This window comes from Falco rusticolus, chromosome 11 (genome assembly GCF_015220075.1).
Source record: "Falco rusticolus isolate bFalRus1 chromosome 11, bFalRus1.pri, whole genome shotgun sequence".
Classification (NCBI taxonomy): Eukaryota; Metazoa; Chordata; class Aves; order Falconiformes; family Falconidae; genus Falco; species Falco rusticolus.
In genome coordinates this window covers 1,552,271-1,574,041 of record NC_051197.1, presented here as the reverse complement: position 1 = coordinate 1,574,041, position 21,771 = coordinate 1,552,271, and the positions used below count along the sequence as shown (strand labels likewise).

General features: G+C 37.2%; 1 protein-coding gene across 6 annotated transcripts in view; it reads left to right on the top strand.

The window, feature by feature from the left end:
* LRRC7 (leucine rich repeat containing 7) overlaps window positions 1-21,771 on the top strand; it is a 182,448-nt gene that overhangs the window by 60,353 nt on the left and 100,324 nt on the right. For all 6 annotated transcript variants that reach the window (XM_037403821.1, XM_037403820.1, XM_037403827.1 and 3 more), the window contains exons 2-5: window positions 12,719-12,921; window positions 18,728-18,845; window positions 19,758-19,836; window positions 20,575-20,664. In XM_037403821.1, the coding sequence (XP_037259718.1) occupies window positions 12,719-12,921; window positions 18,728-18,845; window positions 19,758-19,836; window positions 20,575-20,664 (490 nt within the window). The remainder of the gene's footprint in view (window positions 1-12,718; window positions 12,922-18,727; window positions 18,846-19,757; window positions 19,837-20,574; window positions 20,665-21,771) is intronic.

Below are 21,771 nucleotides of genomic sequence, written 5' to 3'. Positions count from 1 at the left end.
AGAAAGGGGAGAGTAGCAGGCAGGGGAAGTTTTTAGTTGCAAGTGAACAATGGTAAGAACTAAGTTAGGTGTTTGTGCAATTCAGTGGGAGAGTTTAAATGTTTATATAGGAACTCACAGAAGAGAATAATTACACAGTAAAGAAAGCCAGCCTGATTATTTGAAATAGTTGTGGTAGTGTGTAACTTAAAAACCAGATGCAGGGTCTTGGGGAGGTGGAGGAAGGAGGATGTGAGCCAGAAGAGGGGTTTGGAGGTGACACGTGTGGTTGGGATGTGAAGGGCAAAAGGGGATGTATGAAGGAGAGTGAATCAAGAACTGTGTTAATATCAGGAAGGAAGGAGAGGATGGGGCAGATGAGAAGTTATTGCTGGTGGACAATTGTAAGACCAGAAAAGGCTATCTTTAGCCTTTAGATAGATGACTGCTGGGGAATAGGTTACGCAAAATATACAAGGATACCAGGAGATGCTGGGAGAGGAAAGATAAGCAACAGAGATCAGGAAATAAGCAGTACTTCTGACACCTCAGTTACTTGGAAAGTGGAAAGGTTGAACTAGGTGATAGCAAGGTAAAGTCAAAAGACCTCCTATACAAGGAGAGTGTGGCGAAGACAACAATCGGGGATCAAAAAAGGCTTTGGATGGACTATATCTGGCCATAATGTCGACGGTGATAGGAAAAAAGTGTCTGTTACAGGGCTGTTCTGAGTGGAACAGTTTGGTAGAAGGTCAAGAGGAGGTGGCTGGGAGCATCACAAATGGGAAGGGAGAAGCCCAGAGCTGCCTGCCAGTGCTGTATGTGACAAGGAGTACATGCTGAACTGGTCCCTGTAACACCCAGCAGGGACCATTTAAGTGAAGGGATCTACATTATTGTGGCACTGCCAAATTACCCTGTTTCTGCCTGGCCTGCAAGGCCCATTTTTCTTTGGTACACGCAAAGAAGCTGCAGATGAGGAGGAGTGGAGTGGTGCACAAGCAGATTTCATTCTAGCGTGTAACTAAGACATCCTGAAGCACAGATGCAGTCTGTGGTCTTTGGGCTACACTGGACCTCATGAAAAATACCAGGAGTAGTAGGAACACTCATAGAAGTGATGACCATAAGGGATAGAAACTGTGTCAAGGTAGAGTTTGAGTGGTGGAGGAGGTTGGAAAAAAACCGCACGTGGGATCAGAACTTTATTTTTTTAATGATTAAAAAATTTCTATTTTTTGAAAAGGAAATGGTTTTTGAAAAAGTTTTGTGACCGGATGTGCACGTTTACCATGGTGAGCAAGTAACATTCATGTTCTAAGCCGTTTGTTATATGTATTTCAAATATAACCATGTTTTGGAAAGAAAGATGTCTAAACAGATAGGTGCTATGACATGTTGAAAATGAACTTAATCTCCTGTTCTGGGCTTCAGTAGTATCTGGTCCAGCATGATGGTATCACATACATGCTGAGTAAAGTAGCAGTAATAGGAAGGAAAGGTGCCTTATCCCAGCACATCTCTGCCTGGGTTCTTTCAGAAGATCAGCTTTCATTGTGAGTCATAGTTGTCACTTTTAATTAAAATGTTCTTTTCTAGCTGCAGTTTGTAGTTGTGCATTATTATCTTTGGAACTTTCATTCTGCAAACTCAGCGAAATGCATACAGTTTTCCTGTAGTAAGCTCCTGCTAAGCTGATTAATATGTCAGGAATAATGCAGACGGATTGTGGTGTAAACCACTGAAAAGTAATTGGGTATTCTGTATGTTCCTGTTCCTCTGTGAGGAAGAAACCCAGACATTATGAAAGTTATACAGCTCATATTTAAATATCAATCTGTTTAGTTGATGTATTTAGCAGGTAAAAAATGTTTTCTATCCTGTTCTTTGGATAACAGTTCTAGCCATCATATGGGCAACTTTACACCATAAAGCAGGAAATAAAGCATATTTCATACTAAATTTCATACAAGATAATCTTTCAAACTAGAGGATTACTTCAAGTAAAGCTGAAACACATCAAAGATCTAAGTTGAAATGTAAATTTCCCAGTTTCCAGAAAGCACACTTTCCAAAGGCAGCTGTTTCTCATCTTATTTTATTGGGATTCTCTCCTACATAAATGTCTGCAGGGTGGGCCATCAAACTGATTGTAATTTCTAGCAATTAAGAGCTTAATTATTAATTCTCAGCATGCGCTACTAATATGCAATACATTATTGAAATTCTGACAGTTCTTGCGTTTAAAAAAACTGAACAAAACTGGAGTTTTTCATATGGTTATGCAAAGACTGTCTTAGAGATAATAGGATACAGATTTTTTTAAACCAGGCCCAGCAACTTTTTTTTTTGCTGTCACTAAACTGTCTTTGTTCTTGGAGTCATCATCATCTACGATTAAGATAATCAAAAAAACATTTACTCAGAAAATTCTGCTTAGGAAATTTCAAGGCAAGACCAATAGTAAACTTTAACTGAAATCAATTAATATCTTAGCAGAAATGGCAAAGATCAGGTCCTGTATCACAGAAGAGGGTGAAGATCTGGTAATTCAAAACTGACTGCTATTTTGTGGAAATAATTTTGTCTTAAATTTTACTGTACTCTTTTCTGTAAATTTCCTAAATCTCTGGCCAAGCTATAAGTAACATCCCAGATCTTGTAGCAAAGTTAGAGAAACTTTCTGTCATTAATATTCTTGGGAGATAAAAGGTAAAGTTGAAATCTGATTATTCATGCTTGGTTATTTTATTTCAGGATTAGCAAAATCTAAATATGAACTTGAATGGAGAATTTTATAGTGGAAATATAATGAAGAGAATTCAATTATCATGAATTAAAGGGTATTTCTGGGTAAGATATGCTGGTTATCATGGTATTTCTGTGCAAGAAAACAATTCAGATAATATTTCACACCCCTTTTTTTTGATAAGAGAAATTCCCCTTTGGAAGCATTCTAATAATTCTGCTATTGTGTGTCTTTAGAACCATGGTTTCTTAATCTTTTCAGGAAGATTAATGAAAACTATTACAAGTGGCTTATACAAACTGAATATCTAAATTCCTAAATTTGAGTTACCAATTAGAATGTAAAAGCAACATGCCCGACTCCTTCCTCTGGCTCAAATGTGGAATTTCAGTTTCTAAGCAGGATATGTAAAACTAACTAAAAAAATAAATCACTATAGATATATATATATATAGTGACTTCCAATGGAGAAAATGAGGTAAAAGGAAAGAGATCTGGTCAAACCAAGCAATGCACTTTAAAAAATATATTAATGGGAAAATTCACCCTAATTGGAAGGCATGGAAGTTCTACATTGTTTTTCTGAAACTCTGTTCTCCCTGGGCAGCCACAATCAGAGTCAAATGTCTGCAGAGCGGAGCTTTTCTCTGAAATTTCATAGCATGCTCTCTCAGAGCCTTGCTCATAGCTATTTCCTCCCGTATGTCTTCTAGTACTGCCCCTGTTTTCCTTCTTTCCTGTGTAGAACTGTTGTCATTGGTTTATTAAAATAGACTAAATTGCCTTTTTTCCTTTTTCCTTTTTTTCTTTTTCTTTCCCTACATGGTTAGATACTTTCAGGCCACAATTGTATTCACTTTAGCAGAAATGTTGGAAAACGAACAGAATCACCCAGAGTCTCTCCTTTGGTTTCTCTTTAGCAGCTCACAATAATTAAGAGCAAAGGTGGATTTCAAGCCTCATCCTATATCCAGAACAGTACATACACACAAAACTGGTGGATGTCTTTGAACATGATGGGGAGGATGGCTGGCCAGCCAGGCCTTGGCTGTGGATGACATGACTGTCCTGTTCACACATGTTCCCTGCCCTGCGCTCCAAACACTCACTTGTCTGTCAGTCTGGGTAAAAACACGTGGCCATAAAGTCAAATCCCATTTGCCGGGTATCAGTGTCATATACTGCCATGCAGGTGTCGTACGGATAGATACAGTCAGAAATTAATTGGTCATGTTTCAGAGGTACCCAGGGCTTTTTACCTCATACTCTCAATGAAAGCAAGGTGGCAAAAGACACTTTGCTTTGATTCTCAAAAATGTTCTAGTTTCAAGCCTCCAAGGACAATTCAAGTGCACTCGTTCTTGTACGAGCACCTTCCTTAGGCGTACCTGGCTCGCCTTTGCTGGAGTGTCTGGGGAAAGCGCTGTGCCCTTCCGTAAGGAAGGCGGAAGAGGACTGATGCGTCCTCAGTATGTCACTAAAGCAGTCCCCACCATGAATTTCAGCAGTGGGGTGACAGGTGCTGGGGTGCCGAGCCCCAGCAAGGGGGTCAGTAAGCAGAGGCACACTGAGCTGCGGCATGTGGCTTTTGCTAGCTATGTCCCAGTGGCCCTCGCTGCCCCTTTGCAGCCCGCTTGGCATGTGAGTGGGCTGCCTGTGTCCTGCTGTGGTACACTCTTTAATATTCATTCTCGTCCCTCCTTGTATCTCTACCAATTTAATTTCTTCTAGACATGGGCAAAGTTGTATATTTGTTTCCAGTGAAGCATTGTGGTGTCTGTTGCAAAGGCATTAATACACCATCCCATTTTGATATCTTCAGGGTGAAAAGAATTTATAGGTGACGTTTTAAGGGAGAGGGCTGCTGGTTTTCAGGCAAAGAATAAGCAGATTACATTTAATCAGAACTTCTTTTTGAATTGGAGAATTGTGAGGATATGAAAAGCAGTAATGACTACTGATGTAAGAGCTTACATAACCGTAATTCTCATATGAGAAGTATGTTATTATGGCTATAGACAAAAAGTCTTGACTAGAATAAAAAATACAAAATGGAGGTATAAAGTTATACGTCTAACTAAGCAAAAAAATAAATGAGCAAAACCTCAAGTTTCATACAAGACAGCACTAACATGATGCCCACAAAGATGCATATAATAGAAAGGTGAGCAGCATATTTAAAAACTAAAAGCTGGATGAAGAGGGCACAACTTGTATATGCAGATCTCATCTTTCTACATTTTTTAAAAAATATCTAAATTATTAATAGTGCTGTGTTTCTAATTGAAAAGTTGTACTGGAAATTAAGATGGCTCCAAGAGCTTTGAAGTTCCCTAATTATTTCAGTGACCCAGACTGAAAATGGACACATTGTAAATCATCTGAACAGCACACATAATTAAAGAAGAAAAACAAAAGTGGATGTCTGGCCAGTGCCAGCAGAGTATCGGTGAGGAAAAGGCTTTTGGCTGAAGGAAATCTGAGGGTTGGGTTGGGTTTGTTTGTTTTTTTTTTAATTTCAACCCCATGCTCAGCTTTGTTCTGTTTTGTATGTGTAGTCCCTATTATCAAATCTCTTCCAGCAGAGAAAATAAAACATGAATTCTGCCCTATGGAGTGAACTGGAGAACTCCCAGTGCCTTCCTAAGGTCAGGGGAGGGGGTACCTTCAGCACCTGTAGAAGCACAAATCATGCTGAATGCTTCAGAAAAGGCTTCTGCTTCACATAACAAGTGTTTTCTGGCATTTGAAGAAAAAAGTGGCACTACCATCAGTAAGATGTGTTTTAAAGAAGGGTATAGTATCAGGAAAAAAAAAATAGTAGCTGAAGGTTTGGTCTCCAGCCTCCTATTGTGATCAGTTGCCTGTGCCATGTTGGTGTAGATGGTGCCATGCCCTGAGCGAGCCAGATCGCAGCAAGGGGAGCTGTCAGTGGCCAGTGGCCTCAGCTGTGTCACGGGGGCCGTTTGAGGGTGTCCGCTCCGGAGACCCCAAGTGGGATGGGTGTTCGGGGACTCTGGGAGTTGGCTGGCTGGGTTGCTCAAGGAGGTGCTCTTCCCTTTCATCTCTTCTGGAGTGATGAAACACCTCTGGGAGAACCAGGAGGGGCTGATGGAGACTGTGATTGGTTTAGTGATTGATATGTTTGTGATTTCTAAGTTTGGTAGTATAAGTCACTGCAAAGAGCCAACATATTAGCATATTAATGTTGTTGATTGTGCTGATAATAAGAGAAAGAAAAAAGGAACAGAAAAATCATCACTTATCTGTGATGTATGACAAAGAAATCGGCGAAGCGAATTGTCTGCTGCTTTGAATATAATTAATATTTTCTGAACCCTCTGGCAAATGTTACCATTATTACTTATTTCAGCCTTGTAATGCTCTCACTCAGACTTCTGTGTACTTGATTTTCAGGTTTTGTCAGTAACTTTCTAGCACTGCCAGATCACTTAAACTCTGCAATTTCTTGCCATTTATCTGAGTGAAATTTCAATAGTATGACCAACCTTATGTTTGATAATTTGTCGGACCACGCAGGCTGGTCCTACGTATTTACTACCTGTTTTCTTCCCATTGGAGTTTTGACTCAGGCCATCACCTGTGGCAGTGCGTGGGGGGAACTAAGATCTCCCTGAGATACGTACACTTAAATGAAGTGGTACATTGAAAACTTGTTTGGTAGAAAATTTAAATCTGTAATTAATCTAAAATGAAAAGCTGATTTATACTACTGATTATACAGAGACAAATACTGAAGTTTTTTACAGTGGCATTTTAACTACCTCTTTTCTTCATATGTCTACTCGACACTTCAGAAGATGATGTCAGAAAACTATTGTTTGCTTCTAAGAATTAAAATTGCCTTCAAAAAACATCAAATTTAATTTTATTTGAGTTTAGTGAAGACTTTCAAAGCCTTGAAGAACATGTGTATGTGGGGCAGCTGCTCTGTCATGCCAGGCATGTTAACACAGCAATCCTGTGGAACTTGCAACAGGAGAGCAGGCTTAAGGCTGCGTGAAGATAATCCGTCCTGGCTGCGTAGTGGAATAAAAATGTATAATGTCAGTGTCACCGTTACTTCTTACCTGTTTGCACTTAGATTGTTCTTTCTGCAGAATACGCTGGAAAAATTGCACCCGGTACATTTTGTCAGGGCAAATCGCTATCTTCTACAGGGAACCATTTAAAAAAATTATGTTTGATTTGATTATCGTAAACTCTTTAAAATCAAGGGTTATTTAACATTCTTTTAAAGAATGAGCTACATAGAATTCACTAGTATTTTAGGAACTGGTTTCCTTATGGAAACAGAATGATTCTTGTCATGCTTGATACAAGCCCAAGAGCCTGATATAAACCAAAGTTTCTATGAATCACAAAGCTATTTTTAATAGTCTTACCAGTGCTTTCTCTCCTCTTTTTTTGATGGTTTTGTTTTGTTTTGTTTTTAACATGTGCATAAATACATGCATTTGAAGTTTTGCAGGTCCAAGATGATCAACAGAGTTGACTTCATAATTGCAGTCAGATCTTTCAAAGACAGTATTTGGGAATTGTTATTTTAAATGCAGTATCGACAATAAATTGAGTGGATTCCAAAGGCACTTTGAAACTAGTTTTTATGTTATGACTCTTTCAAATTGCTTGCTCAATAATTGCCGCTTGCTACTTATTTTTACTGGTTTTTTTAACACTGTTAATGGAAAAGTAAAGCACATTGAAGATAATACTTTGCATGTTTTAGCATAAAACTAAACTGATAAGATAAAAATATTTGCAGACAGATATAGCATTTTTTAGTTGTGGGGGTTTTTAAGCAAATTTTTAATTACTTTGTGAGGGGAAAAAAGGAAAATGGCTATATCTAATTATCGGCAGGCCCATTGCAGAGGAAAAAGCTTCTGAGATGAAAAAATAAGTTTTTCTATATTATCTTTTAAAAAAAAAATTGCTGCCTCTCCTATTCTTTCAAGATACTTGAAGTTTAGAAGTTTTTTGTTCCATCTTTAAATCAGAGTTTTGTGAGCCATACAGCAATTCTCTGCCTCTATCTTTTAAATAGGTGAGAACATCTCTTGTGATTACTGAGAAACAGGAATTAGCAGTTTTACTGCACAAAAGATCCATTAATTGAGAAGAGATTAGATTGTATTGTAATTAATTTCCATAAAACTACTGTTTTTCTTAGATTAAGGGTTTTCTTTATAAGAAAAGAAACTGCAGATAATGGTAATGAGATGCTTGCATGAAGCTGATAAATAGCAGTTTATATTTGTTTCTTTCGTAGTTTCTTTAATCTCATTCAAAAAATAATGCATTTTTAAAAAGCATTCAGAAAACAGGTCACAGCATTTTTAAGCTTTTGTGGGGAAAAATGATTGTTTTATTTTTTTGAATTGTTGAAAAATGATATGTTAGTTTGTTATGAATGCAGTGGTATAGAATGAGTTATTAGCTAAGATGTTAATAACTTTCCTTAAAGCAGAATCACACACAAAAAAAGTATGTGCATTTTGTCCTAGTTCTTCGCAAAAATCCACCTGTTCCCAGTGCCTTTGCAGGACAGCCTTTGTAGCTTGCCAAGTTGTGAGCATTTCTACGTGTAGTCTGATGAGTTCTGAAAATGTAGTGTTCTTACATGTGAGACTGAATAGACAACCTGAAATACCTTTAATTTTCACTGTGATATAAATCTTTTAGTGTGTATAGTCTTAGTGTATAGCATGTGACATATGGTGAGCAGTAACCTCTAATGTTCAGCTGTGGAGTATTGTATTTCTTTCAGTAGTTTAAATGGGGGAAAGTGCTAAGCACTGGTGTTTCTGTGAGGAAGTAGGAAGACTTTCTGTATCGCTTACAGGGATTAAGGAATTTTGTAAAGCTGCAAGGAGTATGGTGACTCAGCCTCCCAAAGTTGGGAGGATGGCTTTCTGCTGACTCTATTTGACTTGTTTTATTCTCAAGGATCTCAACTCACAATCCTCTTACAGTAAGTAACCATCAGAAAAAAAGAAAAGCTTTATGAAAAAATATGAAGGAATAAAATGTAGGTAAGAAAAGTGTAATTACCAAAGCTGGAGTTAGTCCAGGATAGGAATTAATAATACTGAAATTAATAATGTAATTAAACCATTAGTCCACAGGGCATGAAATTTTACTCCTTTCAGTTGTACCACAGGTCCTTTAATTCCGTACTGGTGCTTTCTGAAATGATTGCAAAGAAAAATGTAAATCCCAGGCAATTTTTTTACAGGTTTTTCAGCATTTTTGTTTGTTTTCTTTTTAATTGCAAAGGGTAAATAATGGAGCAGACTATGGACACATGCAAACCCACTTAATATCAAAATACATTTAAGTTCATACTTCCCCATGGCTGTTCTTCCAGCACATATTCTGTAAGCAGCGGTTTCTGCAGCAGAGTTGCTTCATATTAATTTTTCTCACAAAATCTTAGCAATGCATCATAATTCCGGGTCAAGTCCCTTTCTTATTCCAGTATTGATCTTTTCTTAAATACAGATTGTTCGTCTATCCAAATCACATTCTGGTTTGTTTTGGTTGGATTTTGTCCTGAAGAGGACAGTTCCAATACATAACCAAGTAATCCTGCCAACCTCACGTATCATGAAAATTGAGTCTTATCATAGCTTTTGAGGAAGGCTAAGTAATTAAATCACTTTGGTTTATCCTTTGCATTTTTTTCTTTCTAATCTTTAAAACAATTTTCTATTGAAAAAGAAATCACAGCTATTTTTATGAAGTGCAATAATGGAGATACTTCTGTTTACATAAGCAAAAGAAAAAACTGGTTTTCAAAATGTCTTTGCTGTTGTAATTGCTATTTTTAGTACAGTTCTAGCACTTCACTATTTGTACACTTTCTAGCTTTTCTATTAGACTGTTATTGTTCTGGGTTTCTATTAAAATGAAACGTGGGGTTTGTTTTATGTGTGTGCCTACAGTAGAGGAGAATAATGCAAAGCTAAGTGCTTTTTAATGCCTATGGGGGAAGAATGGTTTTTTGAGTAGTTTTTGAAGTGTATGTCACTGTTCAATTGTTCATTATCTTCAAATGGCTTGAAAAGCTACAAATAATTTGATATTCCAAGGGCATTTATTTTTATTGTGTCGAGGTTTGAAATACGCAGTTGCAAATGCTGCTTCCTATGCTGGAATACAAAGAGGCTGTGCAGCTTGACAGGTAATTTCATTTTTCTTGTGAAGAACATATTCTGTGACCAATGCTTTTAAAGTTTTGATCTGTTTTGATGTTGTACGCTCAAATGAACCGTTTGGGAAGATCCCTGGACCTAAAGATTCACCCTGCTGTGTACAGGGGATGCTTCTTCAGAGGGAAGGGATGGGCCACGCTGCCTTAGCAGAGCTTCCCAGGCAGAAGCACGGCTGGAGGCTGCCTGCCACTGTGTGCTTCACATCCTTTCCCTCTGGCCCCTTCTGCAGCCCTGCTGATGTTCACAGCTTTCCCTCTTGTCATTGCTCTGTCTCTTTTCCTTGCTGCTTTTCATGTGTGAAGGTTTGCGGAAGTCAGCAATTACTGCAACTGTGGATGATCCTCAAGTCAGGTAGAACACAGTGTAAGGTGACTAACTTTAAGTAGCTGTGGCCAAAGCCACTTCCGACATCCAAATACAGACCTTCCGAGACTAGACAAGATGATCGCATGTGGTGTGCTATAGTGATGGGAGCAGGTAACATGGCAATCAGAGGAAACCCTGATCTGAGAGAGAACAGGGAGCATTTCTGGTTTGGTGGGTCTTGGGCAAGTCTCTACTGGACTTGCTTTGGAACACAGCTTTGGGAATTTTCCTGCCTAAAATAAAAAGTGACAAATACAAAATTATTTGAAGTTTGAGGAAATGATAAAAGTAATTTCCTCCCAAATAAGTTTGGAATTGGCCAATATATTTGAAGTTGAAAAGGCAGTAGCCTTATTTCCAGAGGAAAATTAGGGGCAATCTTAAAATAAACATTTCTTTATCACAGGAAATTTTGAGGGCCGATTAAGAATCCAGATCCAGCCACAGTGTTGTGTATGAAACCTGACTGGAGATCTAGTGTTCCCGGTGTCAGGAATTTAAATGTACAACGTTTAAAATCAAAGTTCACAGAGTAAATTTGAGTGGAGTGTAGCATCTTTATTTTTTAGGTGTGTGGCTGTTTGTGTTCTGCAGTGGACTATACCATTGAACTGAAATAAAACTTTTCAGTTTTGTGATTTGTTAGCTTGTAAATGAATTATTTCTTTTTTCATACCTACAAGCGTTCTATTTTTACATTTTCAGAAGTTTATGTACACTATTATGCAGATGTTTTCATTGCATCAGCTGACTGTCATTAAAGATACAACATTACACCCACAAACTTGGCGTCTAGTCAAGCTGAATTACAAAATTACTATACCCTTTTCTCTGTTTTGAGCTTTACCCTTGAGCCAAAATCATCCACATAAAGCCTGTCATTGGCACTGCCAAATGAATAACCAGCTGCACTCTGGTTTCAGTGTTGTTCATTTCAACATCTCAGACTTCTGAGAACATGAATAAACAGTGTTTCTTCTGCTAGTATTTGTGTGCTCATCTCGTTGGGATTACTAGAGGCAGATTAGGTGCTAATAAAATTTAAACAAGGAAAAAAACATTTGAGTATTTTATTACCCTTGAAAATATCAATGTATTACATGATAGGAAAGTCATAGAGATCCATGAATGGAGCATTATGTGATCAATTAAATTATTTTTTTGTCTTAAGTTTACTTACATACAATACGAATTATCTCTACTGATATTTTCCATTAATATATAGTTGCTCTTTCACTGGCACCCTGTGAAAAAGAATCCTGATAAACGTTACTTGGCTTTACTTGGACAAATTTTGTGCATTTTTTTCATAAATGTAACTCAAAACCTTGTTAAATGGTTTAGAGAATGGGAGCTGAAGGTTTAGCCCTTCTTGGCTTTGTGGTAATATTTTTCAGAACAGACTGATTTATCTGTAATCATATTAAAATAACTTCTAAAAATGTCAAAATCTATTCCAGATGTAGAGACTGCTTGACATGTTTTAAATCTGCTTATTGGGTATTCTCTGAATTCAAGAGTAGTAAGTTATTTTTATTCCACTGAAAAATAGTAAGGTACAATTGTGCAAACTGTTACTCATGTGAGTTGGAGGCACTCGTGCAAATTGCATGCGCAAGGAAGATCTGCAGAACTTGGCATCTAGATTAGAAGAAGTTAGGCTGTGGTGGAATTTCCCAGGTGTTTGTTTTACTGCAGTAAAATTAATGGCGTTTCTGCTAAGTCCATTATCTGAGTTTTCAACAGACTTAAGGTAATACAAGAGAAGCAGGAACAACAGGTAAACATACTGGGTTTGGGTTACTTGTGTTCTAGGTTTGTAATAATTAAGTTTACATACCCTTTTCATTGTTCATATGGTTGAAAAGACAGTGAATATACTGCAACAGTAACTGTGGAAGGCTAAGGAACTCTTGATTTCAGAGAAATCGGGTGTAATGCAACAGCATGTTTGTCAGGGAGAAGCAGAACCAAATGAGACTGATTCACTTCTGTGACTCACAGCCCAAACTGAGCAAGGGACCAAAACACGGAGTACAAATGTCATTTTGTACTTTGTCTGGTGAACATGTTTCGTACGTGCAGGATTTACACAGTTAATTTCCATCATTAAAGAATGCAGCAGTTGTGGATGGTCTTGGCATGTTTCCTTTTGTCCCACTGTAGAACAGATGATGTGTTTAGATTGCTTTCTGTGATTACTCTGGCAGTTCTCACTTTTCCATGTTTTGTAGGAAGGTAGAATAAGAAATCCAGAATGGAGACTACAGATATCCCTCAGGAAAAAATTGTATTTAATGGACTGCAATCTTGATGATAATTGTAAAAAAATAGTCCCCAAAATGTTGATAGTTTCAGAAAAATGTTTTTTCCCCTTTTCCTTCAGTATGCTGTTTGGAGATGACAACCAAAAGGAAAATTATCGGCCGCTTGGTGCCCTGCCGGTGTTTTCGCGGTGAAGAAGAAATCGTCTCAGTGTTAGATTACTCTCACTGTGGCCTGCAGCAGGTGCCAAAGGAGGTTTTTAACTTTGAACGGACATTAGAGGAGCTTTACCTAGATGCCAATCAAATTGAAGAGCTACCTAAGGTAATCAGTGTTGTGCCTGTAATACAGATGTCAAAGCTGTGTTCTTAAATGTGTATTCGGCATATGCTTCAGTTCTGAAATAGGGCTTGGTCTTGACCAGGAGACCTGCTTGTTCTGGAAAGAGTGGTGGCTTTTAAATCTAGCGATTCAATTACTTTTTTACAATATTTTTTTCCTGCCCTCTCTGAAGAGCCCAAAGAGCTGAACCACCGTTCTTGCAGATGGTGCTGTGTGGGGAGGAGTAGAACCACCTACTTCTCCTTGCTTCACTACACAAGAACAGGGGCAGCCAATGAAGCTTTAAATTGTGAAATTAACAATTGTTCAAAAGAAGTACTCCTTGGACAACAAGTAATTAGTGTGGCATTTGATACCTTGACCAGGAGTACGCTAGCCTGTGGAGCAGGTGATGTCACATTTGGATCCTCTGTAGCACTGCTTTTAAAAGCAAGCTCTTTGTCAGGATAAGTCGTTTATCCTTATGGGAGAAATGCCAGTGCTGACTGGTATTTTTATAACTGCAAATGAGGTCCTGCAATGAGATTACTTAAGTTATCCTTCCTGTGTAAAACTTCTTTTATAGCACCTTTAAATCTGTTCCTCTGCTGATTAATGTTTACTATAAGGAATTAAAAGTTACTGTAACTTAAGTGTTCTGGAAACAAAAGAGGGCAAGGTAGTGGAAAAACCAATTAATAGTAGGTGCTAGCTACATAATGAAGCATGAAGTAATGTAATCCATTCCTTAATTGAATTTTTCTCAACGATAATGAAAGGTGCTTACAAGTCTGTAATTAAACATCGTTCCACTGTAATCCATTCTTCATCATCTCTCAACATACTTCTTACTTACACTGCCTAGAGACTTTATTTAAATTCTATTTACAAATGTAAAAAACGTACTTTTTCCATTACATGGAGATCTTTTATTCGGATATGATGGTTCATTGCTTAAGATTGCTCACTGTAGAAATTCTCTACAGTTGGTAAGACAGGGTAGCTACAATCTTTTAAGTGTCACAGAAAAACGATATGGAGAAACTGCCTTAACTCTCCTGCTACTAGAAAGGACAGCAGAGAAACAGATACTTTTTCTGTCCCCATAAATATGAAATGGATTGTGGTGAAGGCCATTTTACTGCTAATGAATAACTTCAGGACTGTTTCTCATTTAATAATAAGATACTGTTAACCTTGTATGTTTTAATGCTGCTGAAGAATATATAAAGTGTCTAATTTAGCTAGGGATTTTTGGTCTGTTTGTTTTGGTTCTCTTGAAAGTATGCATCACCATGGTATTCAAACTAAATTGCAGCGCATATTGGAATATCTCAAATATCTCAGGGCACAGAAGAAGAACAATATGCCATAATTATATATGGAAAAACTGAAAGCCAAAGCTAAGGGGTCCAAAATTCTGGAACTGGGATGAAGGTGGTGGTTGTTAGTAACAGTCACAACTGAAATGTGCATGCTAATGACACCTTTGCATTGTATTGTAGTATCATCTGTTTTGTATTTGTTATTTGTGAAACGAAACAGCAGATAAATACGTACGTTTGAGAGATTTAAATGTATAGGGCACTATTTTTCTCATTTTTCTTTGTTATAAATATTTTGAATCAAATATTACGTATTGAAGAAATTCCTTTTATTTGGTCTTAAGTTTCAGTAAATGCATTGTTTAACATAGTCTTGGCCTTGAATAAGAGAAGATTAATGGCAATGTTAATTTGCTTTCTTTATATCATTCATAATTTTTTGTCGTAAGCCTTTATTTATCGTTACCATAAATTAAAGAGTCCAAATAATTTCTTAATCAAATTTTCTGCCTCAAATACTTTTGGCTGCACATCTCTGAACTTTTTTTTTTGCTATTGAATGAATATTCTAGAAGGGAAAATGCCATTGTTTTCTTAAAATGGCACTATATTACTTTAACTTGATCTACCATAGGCAGAACTTTCCTCCGAAAGTGAAATTGTAATGTGAATTCAAATAACTTCTTCCAGAGGAAATTTGTTTTGTCAGTTTTCTGTTATTTACTAAATGTTACATGCCTCTGAAGTTACAGTAGTCTTTTAAAATTTTCTAGGATCATAACAATTGATCATGTTTAAAAATGTAGTAGAAAAAAAGCACAGGTGAAACTGTGTTAAATCCGTATATACCTTAGTTACTTTCACTGCTATATGATACGCTGGAAACCAGCAGATTATTTTGCAGTAAACTGATGTATGAAACTCATTCTGGCTGGGTTTTTAAATATTTTTTACCTTACAGTTGGTGTATCATAATTACTTTTTTTTTCTGCTGTCTTCATTAGAAATGGCTTTCTAGTTCCTAATTTCTGATATTTTTGTTATCTTTTAAGGATTAATAGGTTTGTTATATAACTATTAGTCTCTATTTTCCCCCTAAATCTAGCCAAGTCTTTTATTTGCCTTTGACTTCATTATTATGAGCTGCTGCTGCTGCAAGTATGTCCCTATTTGTATGAGTCAAACGAATCAATGACTAATAAATAGGAGTATCGATTTTGAGGAAGGTGGAGTCACTGGCAATCAGTATCCAGAAAAACATGAATGAGATGAAAATTCTTCCCAGCAGCTTTCCCTTATAAAGTAAAATCTGGACTAATTTTTAATGGACACAGTTAGTTTACTGGATAATGCCTTAGGAAATTCTGTCTCTAACAACAAATTCTAGAAATAGCCACCACTGTGTTTTGCCATCTCATGTGTTGGTAAACTAGGTACCAGTAATTCTAAATATGCTACTGCCATTAGAGGCTACATCTTAATGCTTAATTGTCTCACTGAGAACAAACAATACAACCAATATATAAACAGTGTTGAGGTAATCACTAATGTATAGCTCACATGGATGGGTAGGTATTATAAATTACCTGTGGTTTTCTCCTGCATTGCATTTGCTATGTAAGTTATAGTTTCCATTAAGGGCATTGAATCCTTTTACTAAATCTGCCAATAAGAAATCACATTTCTCTTCTGCAGAGCTGGAAAATGTTATTCCTTTGTAATCCTGACATCGAATTCCCCCAATATGTTAGCCAATCTCTTTCACAGTTATGCCTATGGAAATTAAAGAGCAGAAATTTCATGTTGTTGTTCTCTAGTGGCCCTGGAAGCCAACAACCTCTATTGCTGTGTAGTCAAGAACTTGAAATATGCAGAATAATAGCCCATTGTGGTGACTCAGATCACAGCAGCTATTAGCACCACTTGCTTTCCAGTCTGAAAGGAATAAAAGTAGTATATGGACGTACAGTATGATGGTTACAACAAAACTGTGATGGCAACACCATAAAGCACTAGCAACTGAGAAAGACACCTTTTGAAAATGCAGTGGGTAAAAATAAATGAGCCATTTTGGGCATACATACCTTTATTCATACACTTGTATTATTTCTGATACAACAGTACATCGTAAAATTACTCCAGAGGGAATATTTTTTTTATTAGGCTTCTTCATTCACCAGTTCAAAAGCCTTGTAGCTGTTCAGATATTGTCAGAACTTTAAGTTCCAAGCCTTTCTTAGCTTTTAAAATATTTCTGCAGGGGAATGGCTGGGAACATGCACTGGGGATTTCATTTTCCAGGTACGGTAGCATAGTATAGTTTGTATATGTACTAAAATTCTGCAGGTTCCCTATGTGGAATGTTATTGTGCTCTACAGCTGCTCTCAGGCAGTGATGTGGCTAGAAATTTCAAGAGCAAACCCCTAGAGCCTATTAATTACATTACTTTCCAGTCTTGTCCAAAATGATGCACTTCCTTAAAAAACAGAGAAAGCAGGCACTCTCAGATGCATTGCAAAGGAATTCCTCGTTCTCTGGAGAGAGATTTCCCTTTATTAACATTGTCTGCAAGCAGAAGTGTGTACTCCAAATTGTCTTCCAGGGTGTGCAGTAATTATTCTGGCTGTTCCTGTAAATGAGGTGGGGAAGCACAGGCCCTGAACGGTTCTGCTTGTTCCTGATACCGGGGCTGTGGCAGCGCGTTGTGCTGCTCTGCCTGCCGCTGGCCTCGCTGGTGAGTGGCAGGGAGGGGGCTGCTGTGCAGTCCTGGGAATTAACAAGGGTGTTTCATGAAAGAGGAAATTGAAAGAAACTCTGAATACAAAGGTATTTTGAAAAGTGGCTTTCGCTAAAAAGGCCCTTTCGTATTTGGTGCCAGTTGATAGTGATTGTGTTGTGGTGCTTTCATTCTGAGCATTTTTTTATTCGTGTGATGCACTCTCAATTTTCTGAAAACAGATTATGCTGAAGAAAAAGCAGAATTTTTCTAAGGGGTTACGATAGAAGGTTTCAGCAGAAAAATGTGGTTTCAAAATGATCTAAAATTTACTTGAAGTACCAGGTCCGCATTTGCACACCACTTGTGTGTTGATTTTCTCCTCTCCAGATACTTGGCTGAGTTTTTCGTCTGGGCAATCAAACGATTATGCATTCTCAAATAGCCTGTACATGGGTATACAGATTTTATTTTGATGTAGAAGTCTGAAAGACAGACTACATTCAGTGTAAACATAGCACTAATATTTGAAAAACCTTTCTGAGAAGCCTGCAAAGAAGGTTGTTCTCTGGAACCTGCTGAATCTTGTCCTGGGGTTTGGTGAATTCATATTTGCAGAAAGTTCTGCAGCATTTGGTAATTTATAACTCTTGAAAAGAGTGAAGTTTTTAAAGCCTGCAGCCAGGAAGGGAGTAGTGATAAGCAGGTCTTACCTGCAGTGTGGTGTGACCGGCAGTGCAGGAGTGGTTGGTACTGGGGGCTGGAGGCAGCTGCACTGATGCTGCGCTGTGTGCACAACCCAGAGTTGGTACCACCGAGATGGGTACCATGTGCCACCCTTCGCTGCTACTCTTGGCAGTCACTTTTCCACAGCACTGTCACTGGGGAACATGGAGTGCGGCAAGAAATAAGCCAAGCAATTATATTTCATTCTCCTCTCCCTCGTGCTGGACTTGAAGAAGCTATAAGCTACTCTATCTAAAAAATACACCTGTTTGTTCTTCACGTATGGCACCTCTGACCTTGTTATGCAGTGTACCTAAATGTGAAATTGTGATTCATGATTGCTTTCTCTTAGTGTGGTTGCTTTATAAATTTCTACGTGTGTAAGGTGGTGTATGAGATCGTCATATTTCCTGAGGAAAGCAGCCGTGTTATATAGGTGCTTTCAACGTGATTTATTGATTACTTCAGGTTGAAAGGAGGATTTGTTTTTGCAGTGGAAATTCTGACATTTTATAAAATTTGAATTTGAATTAAAAATTAGAATAGAGTCCTGAATTTGGGCGGGTATTTAAAGAACATATCATTTTGATAACGTCAAAGCATTTTGTTTCTTGAAAATAACAAATTTCTTCTGCATGCAGTCAAAATATTTTTAAATCATCATGAAATTAAAATCAAATATTTTAATTGACCAAAATCCAGAAAAAAATTTCAATTGATATGACAGATATGAAATACCATGTACCTACAAGTTGTTGATCGCAATGAGTTTACAGTTTTTGACAGAAAGCTATTTTTGAGCATTCCTGCTACCAATCAACTCTTTTGGTTATTCTTGTCAACTGTGTATAAGCTGTGTTTGTGATGCTGAGCAGCCTGTAAGAATGTCTTCTCAAGTAATGGCTTTTCAAAATAGTTTTTGATTAATGAATTCTTATGTAGCAAATGTAGTTTTGTGGTATTTGTTGCTTCTGTATATAAATAATGATCCCAAACTGATCTTTTTCCTGAAACACTGTAAAGTGTTTTTTTATGTTACAGCAACTGTTCAACTGTCAAGCTTTACGCAAACTGAGTATACCAGACAATGACCTTTCAAGTCTGCCAACCACTATTGCTAGTTTAGTTAATCTCAAAGAACTTGATATCAGTAAAAACGGTAAGAGATCAAAAGTATAAATATTTTAAAGAATTGTAATGAATATGAAAATAATGAAGTTTTAATTATTTATGAGTAATGAACTTGTGTTCTAGAAAATTTGCTTTTTTTTCTAGATTATGTACTATTTTCCTGTCTGGCACTTTTGAGATGTCTGGGTAGCTATCTACCTCATTTACTTTTCTCAGGGGCTGGGGCGGGGGAAAGTTTGCTTTAACATAGTATGTGGTGATGACTTGTGACCGATAAATATTGGCAATAGGAGTGGGAGACCATTTTTCAGTGCACTTATGAACCACTCCCCTTTCCAAAGTGGCTTTCGACTTACTGGGCTCTCGTGTAGTTTATTTAAGCATATAAGGCTGCAGGTAAATAACCACCAGGATTTATATAGGCAGTGCCTAATTTGCTGATGTGCATTTCCAAATTATGCATTTACATATTTATGTGCCTAAAATCCTTCACGTACCTGTACTTAAGTTTCTTTTGCTTGGAAAATGAGGCTTAGGCACTCTTGAAAAATGTGAAGAATTTCTGATCTGTATATGCCTAGAGACTCTCAGGATTCTATGTATGTTCTCCGGAGAAGAGAGGGAGACAAAGAAGAAAAAGATAAGCAATTCAGAAAGAAATGTAAGGCACAAATATCAGTGCAAATGACATCACTATCTAACTCGAGAAGATTATATAAATCAAGCATTAGCAAAATAGTTTTAGTACAAGGCATATTATCTGTTCTGATGTTTTTATTTTGTGCTTAAGTATCATCTTTTAGACTGTATTACTAAAATCTATGTATCCTTCCTGTTATAGCTTAAATCTGATCTTAAAATGCTAAATGAACTCATTTATGAACAAAACAAGTTCGGTTTTTATGTGTGTATTTCAATATTTTCTTTCAATATTTTTTAGGAATTCAAGACTTCCCAGAAAATATTAAATGTTGTAAGTGTTTAACAATTATTGAAGCCAGTGTCAATCCAGTCTCTAAGTGAGTATCAGTAACTTGTGTTTGCATACCACAAATGCAGAAAACTTACACAAAGTGAACTAAAATTTAAAGGCATTGTATCAAGTCATTTGCAGGATTGATGTAAATTTATTTTTAATTGTTTTAAATCCAGGGTTGATGTATCTACGAAGAGATTTGTGTAACAAATGTGGTGTCTGTCTTTCCACATAGTAAAGAAAGTGTTGGCAAAGCAATCTGATGCAGCCTTTTAAATACAGGGGCAGGTGCTTTGTGTATTTGGGAAGTAAGCCATGCTGCACCCTCACATGCCATAATCTCTTGGTTGGGACTTTGGCAATCCTTATTCCTTCAAAAAGCTTGCAATAATAGTAGCAAAAAAACCCTCTGTGTTGTAATTCCATGATTTATAAAAAGGATTGAAGGAGATCAAAGGATGAAATTTCACTGTTTAATTTAAAAAAAAAAAAAGAGGGAGAAAGAAAAAAACCACCTTTGGCTTAAAACCCTCAGCTAGGAAGGGAGAAAAGGCTGATGTAACTTGAATGTGCCAGGCATTTGCATATCACGTGGTTATAGCAACATGAAAAATATGAGAATGGGCAAAAATGTTGTCTGTTAATAAGTTTGTTCGTCTTGAGAATTTGCGTAGAAAAAGAAGGTGAGAGAGAAAGTGATCTTTCTCTTTCTAAATATACATTGTTATTATTTCCATAGCAACTTTGGTGTGAGCATTAAGCTTTTAACCGTTTTTTTTAGGCTGCCAGATGGCTTCACACAACTTCTAAATTTGACCCAGCTCTATCTAAATGATGCCTTTTTGGAGTTTCTTCCAGCTAACTTTGGAAGGTAAGAATTAGTCATCAAAGCACATTGCTGTCTCATATAAACCCAGTTTAGGTTTTAAGGTACCATTTTAAAGCTGTATTCCTTTTAAAAATGAAATAAAGCAAAACAAAGAAACCAGAGATTTTGGCTGCTCAGCCCTGTTTTGATGAATTATTGTTGTTAGAGAGAATGTTATGTCAGCAAGAATTTTATGATGAAGTGATGCAGTTTGGTGGTTTAGGGAAAAGGTGAGAAGAAATAGAAATTGAAGAAGAGGCTGGTCCTTGATCAAATGTGTTATTAAATTGTGGCAAGGGCAGAAAATAACAATATGGTTGTTGAAAAATGAACAGAAAGAAGAAGTGTTGTGAGTCAGAAGGGAAGAAAGAAATGACTGAGCATGGTGGAGTAACCAAAGGAAAAATGTTGAACAAGAGAGAAGGTTCAAAAGATGGCAGAACAGAAAGGATGTAGAATGAGTGTAAAAATAAGTACAGTAGAAACCGAGCCAAAAAGTGTTAGATATGGACAAAGCAGAGGTGAGGGGAAATCAAAGTTAACACAATTTGCCATGGCCATTTAAGAGGGCAGTAGAAGCTGATGGATCCTTAACACTGCACGGGTCTGGCAGAAATGTCAAGTTTATTTCACCTCTGTTGTACTGGTGAGGGAATGGGCAGCTTTTCTGCCCTCAGATTGTCCCAGTGGGCAAATAGCTCAGGAGACAAAGGATTAATAGAGAAAATAGACGGTAGTGGTACAGAATTCACTTAGTATTACTTTTTTACTGGTCCATCCAGCTACCCGTATGTGTGTTTTTTGTTTAACTGGGAACATGAACTCAGCACTCCAAAATTAATACTGAGGTGACATAATTTGTGTTGGAAATTATATTGGTATGCTCAGTCACTGAGAAATAGAAAGTGCTGCTTTATCAGCACTCAGTTGATGGGCCTGTCACTGACCCAGATCTGAGTCTGGGCTTTACGCTGGAATACTTTTTAGAAAATCCTAGTTGAAGGAGGAGGAAGAAAAATTGTCATTGTTTGCATTTGAAGAGTGTTTGGAGTATCAGAGTAAATCCTAAGACTGCGTACTTCTGCAGTTTGGACTCAGATGTTATGTTCA